Consider the following 6,440-nt stretch of genomic DNA (forward strand, 5'->3'; position numbering starts at 1 on the left):
ACGATCGCAATTTGAACCGATAAATTTGTACGGAAAGGAGTCATGATCACTGACTCAAAGAAATTAATTATTTAAAGAGTTAGGAATGGGGTTCCTCCTAGATCTAACGTAGGAAAATAGGTGATAAGATACGAAGTGGAATATACTTTAACTCACTCTGAGTCACAGTGACTGCTGTGGAAAGTAAACTTGGAATTGATAGTACAAAAATAAAACACAATAGGCCTATTTTCATTGTTCTTATAGGATACAACATATAAATATTAACATTTTAAGTAATTTAAGAAACAGTTTATGCATACACACTTATTGATACAACCAAGGTATAACAATAAACTATGACATAATTGTAAGAAGAAAGAGATAAGAAATCCTTTGATAGTGATGACAGATCTCCATTAAAAGCTAGGAAATCCTTAAATAGCAAAGACAGTTCTCCATTTAAAGCAAGAAATGGTAGGTATTTTCTATATTTTGTATGTTGATATATTTTTTCTGTTCTAGACATAACTGTGTAGTAAGCTGACTTAAAAAAGAATACACAAGTTTCTTCGTAACACTTACTTCTAACACTTTACAATTAATTTCTTTATAGGAAAAAGAAGTGTGGACAATTCTTCATTAAAAGCTAGGAAATCCTTTACAAATGAAGATATAGTTTTCCATTAAAAGCTAGGAAATCCCTTACAAGTGAAGATAGTTCTCCATTAAAAGCTAGGAAATCCCTTACAAGTGAAGATAGTTCTCCATTAAAAGCTAGGAAATCCCTTACAAGTGAAGATAGTTCTCCATTAAAAGCAATAAAAGGTGAGTGATAATATAAACATGTTATATACCTATTACCATTAAAAAGAGGAAGCTAACATAGGGGACAATGAAAGTTAATACCATTACTTTAACCATTCAAAATCCTGAAATTTAGTTTTTGATCCAGATAGTCATTTGAGCTTATGCCATCACTTGCTATAATCCTCATGAATTATTTCAAGAATCTTCCGTTCTGAAATTAATGGGTCAAATACTTCAAAAAGACTTAAAGTGAATGTTCCTTAGGGTAAATAGTTTATAAATTTTAATTGATGATTTGATTCATCAACAAATCTTGATGCTGTTGCTAAGAAAAAGAACATAGTTTAGTGGTTTTTATGAAATTGGTGTCTTTTTAATAGAATTGTGCCATTTTCAATTACATTTTTTAGTGCGTCTTTTCATGTTGTAAAGTTATACTATTGTAAATGAGGTTAGGGTAAAGGTTGGCGTCTGTTAAAACATTCACACCTGTTGCATTTATTATATGCACCTGTCCTTAGTCAGGAGGCTTTTGTTTAGTGGTTGTCGTTTGTTGGTGTGTTTCATATATGTTTCTTGTTTCTCGTTTTGTGAATAGATAAGACCCTTTGTTTCCTTTTGAATTGTGTAACACTGGTCATTTTGGGACTCTTTATAGCTTGCTGTTGGATGTGAGCCAAGGCTCTGTGAAGAAGGCATTACTTTGACCTACAATTGTTAAATTTGAATTCATTGTGAATTGGATGGAGATTTGTCTCATTGGCACTCATACAACGTCTTCTTATTTATTTAAAGGACAAATGCAGTTTTGGGCTTATATCTCACTAAAGCAGTTAGAGCAAAAATAATGGAGGTTTATGTAAGTAATAGAACAAGATCTATCTGCCATAAGATGAACAGTGCAATTGGACAACCCATGTTTGGTAACCGTCCCGAAATGGTTGATTTGTTGGTTATTTCATTGTTTCGTTAATTCTATTATAGATAGAGAGAAGTTAAAGTAAATAAATTCAGCGAAGTTAGGTATAAAAATAAGTCATTATCAGGTTAAGATCTATATGCATTGTAACTTTCAGACATATCCAACAACCCATTGTCGGGTTACTGTTCCGAAATTTAGGGAATAGGGAATTTTATTGTTTTTGGTTATTATCTTCAATTTTTTTTTAGAGATATATAGAGATAAAATGTTACAGCAAAAAATGTTCAGCAAAGTAAGATCTACACATGAGTCAAATGAGTGAAATTGAAATGAGATATTAAACTGTATGCAATAAAAATAGGAGGAACAATTTATTTGCTTATATTTTAAGATTCTGTGGATTTATTGATTTTCGTGGGATACCAATTTTTGTGGATAACGTGGGTGTAGGTGAATCACAAATTTCTCTAGGCTTGTTTCAACACATAATAAAAACCATGAAATGAAATATACAAAAAAACACAATTTTTCCACAATCCACGAAAACTGGTATACCCACGAAAATAAATGAATTCACAGTAATAGAGCTTACATGTTCCTATATACTTTTTTTATTTATTTTAATTGAAGTAAATGAAAAATATTTCCTCAGGAATGCCCACCTTCTTAGTTATAAAAGCAAAAGAAATGAAAGCTGAAATTATAGAGTATCTGCAGAATTATAAGCCATTTAAATCATTGCCAAAAGTTGGAGATCCTGTTTAACCATTATGTTGACAACACTAGAGGCATATCTGAGGAAGTGAGAGATGAATTAACTTCATATCTCAGCTTGACATATAAAGACATTTTCAATCTATCTGTCAGTTCTGACATTCCATCTATGATGCACAACACTATATCATTCATAATACATCATTCAGGAAACAAAGGTACAACTTTTATGAGAGAAAACAATATTTTTTTTTACTTTCTGTTACATTAGAAATAACAGTACTGTAGTTGAAGAGTTGCCACCGTCAATTGTTACACAGTAGACAGTATCAGAGACAGTAAAACAGTGATGTGCAACCATCAAATAAAAATTGACAGTGACAACTGTTCAAGTACAGTACTGTTATTCCGATTCTAATGCATTACAAAAAGAAAAAGTACGATAAAACTTTAAAAAACGACTAAATTTGACAATTAGAAACAACTAACGCGAAATTTAATGAATTGTTTTGGCACAAAAATGTCATGGCTAAACGTGACGTCATACAAATGAAAACTTACAAACTGAAGGTTATTACCTTACCCGTACGCTTCAAATTACGATAAAATTACATTAAAACGCCAAATTCAAGGTAGGTGTTGTTTTATTTTCAATTATATTTGAAATTTTGGCAAATTTTAGCCAATGAAAAAAAATTGTTACATCCAAATTGCATTAGAATACTCATTATCTGAATAATAGAAATCTGTCACATTTTGTTATTGTTTTCCAGTTTCTTGTTTTTATATTAATGCATACACCTTAATATGTTATTTTATATTAAACCAATTTCTGCCTGTCATGGCATTGAAGGTTGTGTTCTATAAACATATAATTTATTCCATTTGAATTAAGGTAAATTTATAGAGATGACCTGCTGTTGAAAAAATACCCGATGAATGATTTTTTTCAGTGGTTTATTTATGTTAGCTGAAATGCTTTTGGAATAGGCCTAGGTAACTATAGCTAAGATGATAGACAAGTGCCTCATGTTCAAAAATATTCATGTAATTACAGTAGCCCATCCAGAATTATTCAAAATGTTACAACTTATATGAACATCAGTGTAAAGGTTAAACTTAATGATATACATTTTACGTTTTTACAGGAAATCAATGTTATTTCGTCTTAGATTTTATTCTAAAGAAATTCCCAATTTGATGTTTTAGGGACCAATTTGAAAACACCTAGAATCATCCCTGGTGGAATAAGCTTGGTTTTTCTCCTTTTTCATTTACATTGTTACTCAACTGTTTAATTTTCCAGATTTTAATAATCCAATAGATGTTTGCCAAAATTTAGAAAGGATCCGTGAAACTACTGGAGAATATGAAAGGATTGGTAAAAATACTAAAAAGGGTAAATAATCTAAAGTTTTTACAACTTTATATCAGTCCAAAGATTGTTTTTTTTCACAGTTTGTCTTTTAAATCTTATTTACATTCTGAATTGCAACTTGTATACTTTTGAAGATTTGACTGATAAAAGAATTTTATTCAGATTTGGAAAAGGATGATAACAGTTTGTGAAAAGAAGTTTCATCTTCATAATGCAAATTTAAAATAGTTTTAATTGTATTAATTCCATACAAATATTTCAGGGAAGGTTAGAATGAATTAATTTTTTTTTTAAATCCTGATTTTCATTTCAGATGCAATTACAGGACTTATTAATCATTCATCGACAAAAGATAAAAAATCAGAAATAGGTGAGAAATCATTTAGTATAAAATAATAGTTGGTTAAAAAATCTTCTCCTCTGAAACTGCTGGGCCAAATTTACCCAAACATTGCCAAAATCATTATTAGGGTATCTAGTTTAAGAATTGTGTCCGGTGTCCCGGTCAACCAACCAAGATGACCGCCATGGCTAAAAATAGAACATAGGGGTAAAATGCAGTTTTTGGCTTATAACTCAAAAACCAAAGCATTTAAAGCAAATCTGACATGGGGGTGAAATTGATCATCAGGTCAAGACCTATCTGCCCCGAAATTTTCAGATGAATCGGACAACCCATTGTTGGGTTGCTGCCCCTGAATTGGTAATTATAAGGAATTTTTGCTGTTTTTGGTTATTATCTTGAATATTATTATAGATAGAGATAAACTGTAAACAGCAGTAATGTTCAGCAAAGTAAAATTTTGTTTAATATTCACATAGACCAAGGTGAGCGACACAGGCTCTTTAGAGCCTCTTGTTTTAAAAGCAATGTATTTGCATAAAAATAGTCTTTTTAGTTAGTAAAATAAGTTGATGTTTTGTAGGCAGAAAAAGATCAGGAAATAAGAAAATAGATGCAGCAGAATCCAAGAAGTGTACAGTAAGACTGACTGATATTGGTACTATTAAAAACTTGAAAACATATGTAAACAAGACAGAGAAAAAAAAGAAAAAGAAGGAAGATATGTGTAAAGAACTTGTAAAAAAAAATGTTAAATGTTAAAGGGGCACTAGCTGTCAAATTCATGTTCACCGACTTTACTTAATTTCTAGTATTTGATTTATAATAATGAATAATGTTAACATTTATCCAACCTATTTAAAGTCTAAAATAAATTATTAAGAGGACACGGTATAAAATTACATTTCTTGTGTTCGCAGTCTAGACCGCCATCTAATTAATTATTGAGTTGACATCTAAAGTCATTCAATGACCATATAAGCGATGTAAACATAAATATAGATATTAATAGATCAAGCAAATTCATGCTCTTGGATTATTCTAGGTCTATTTAATTTTATATTATAGATGAAACATTAATGTTTATCATCGTTTTTATCTGTATAAGAATGATTTTCTGTGGATCAAATCAGTCAATCAATTGATTTACATTTGTTTCACTTTCAATGTTGATATACTTTTCCTTTAAATAATTTTACACATTCAATTCATGTGTTATCCATTTCAAGCTAAGGAGTTAAATTGAAGTTCACATTAATACAAATTCTATGAGGTTGAATTATTCACTTGCAAGTGAATAATTTCATTATCAATGATTTTAGCTTATTTTGACAGAACTAAATCATACTTGCTGCTAAAAGCGAATTATTATTTCAACATTGTATTTCATTAGTGATTGAGCCAAAAAAAATATATATATATATATTTTTTTTTTATATATCTCGTAGCTAGTGCCCCTTTAAGATTTAAAAAAGTTCATCTGATATGAAACAACAAATTCAGGATACTTTGTGTCATATTTCAAATAAGTTGAATGCATATCTACTTATGATAAAACTATGGTATTGCAAAATGTCGTAAATTTTTTTTTGTCTTATTGATGAAAATCGATAATAGGAAGAGTAAAAAAGCCTGTGAAGTAAAAATTTAAAAAAATATATTAATATATAACAAAATCCCTTCAAGAAAATATTGTGACCTTTAGTTTAGTCATGCAGTTCTATGACAGCAGATCTTTTTTATGTTATGCAACTTTACCAGAAGTTTGACCAAATGCAAAGCAAATGCAAAGCAAACAATAAAAATCAGGAAAGAGAACACATGGATGTATATATTTATTCTGTTTGACTTGAATTTACATTATTATTTATCTAAAGTTTTTCAATTTTTCAATAGATAGACTAAGTGTAAATGTTTGTTATGTCTGCAAGTATTATTTTTTCATGGAGTAAATGAGTCTGCATTGCAAACACAAGAGTGTATTACACAGTTCTTTCCATTAAGTTCATATTTATGCACAAAAAAAATCATAATTATGAGTACTGTTTTTCACTGTTTATTGTATACACCCCTATATCATGTACATAGTATAAGAAGCTTGAGAAAAAAGTTTCCATGTGTATAACAGGGACATATCCGAAAAGTTACAACTTCATAAGTTCAAATTCAGTAAAGTTTTGCCTAAGTCTGATTTTTTTTAGCAAGAACTTAATATATATAAAGAAAATTCAATTCAAAGATGACCTTGATTTTTGCAATGATATATATACATATATATAATACTTTTACTTAAT

The 6,440-nt window shown here is 29.5% G+C and overlaps 1 protein-coding gene across 1 annotated transcript; it reads left to right on the plus strand.

Annotated features, from left to right (window-relative positions):
• Window positions 1-594: 594 nt before the first annotated feature.
• LOC134719844 (uncharacterized) lies at window positions 595-5,132 on the plus strand. The gene is made up of 5 exons (XM_063582788.1): window positions 595-807; window positions 2,364-2,643; window positions 3,732-3,824; window positions 4,117-4,173; window positions 4,730-5,132. The coding sequence occupies exons 2-5, from the start codon at window positions 2,595-2,597 to the stop codon at window positions 4,906-4,908; spliced, it is 378 nt and encodes a 125-aa protein (XP_063438858.1). The 5' UTR covers window positions 595-807; window positions 2,364-2,594; the 3' UTR covers window positions 4,909-5,132.
• The last annotated feature ends 1,308 nt before the right edge of the window (window positions 5,133-6,440 follow it).

Source organism: Mytilus trossulus, chromosome 5 (assembly GCF_036588685.1).
Source record: "Mytilus trossulus isolate FHL-02 chromosome 5, PNRI_Mtr1.1.1.hap1, whole genome shotgun sequence".
Taxonomy (NCBI): Eukaryota; Metazoa; Mollusca; class Bivalvia; order Mytilida; family Mytilidae; genus Mytilus; species Mytilus trossulus.

Coding starts and splice junctions, on each gene's coding strand:
- LOC134719844 (XM_063582788.1), top strand. CDS start 2,595: ATGATGCACAACACTATATCATTCATAATACATCATTCAGGAAACAAA. Junction 2,644..3,731: donor ACATCATTCAGGAAACAAAG/GTACAACTTTTA, acceptor TTAATTTTCCAG/ATTTTAATAATCCAATAGAT. Junction 3,825..4,116: donor TGGTAAAAATACTAAAAAGG/GTAAATAATCTA, acceptor TTTTCATTTCAG/ATGCAATTACAGGACTTATT.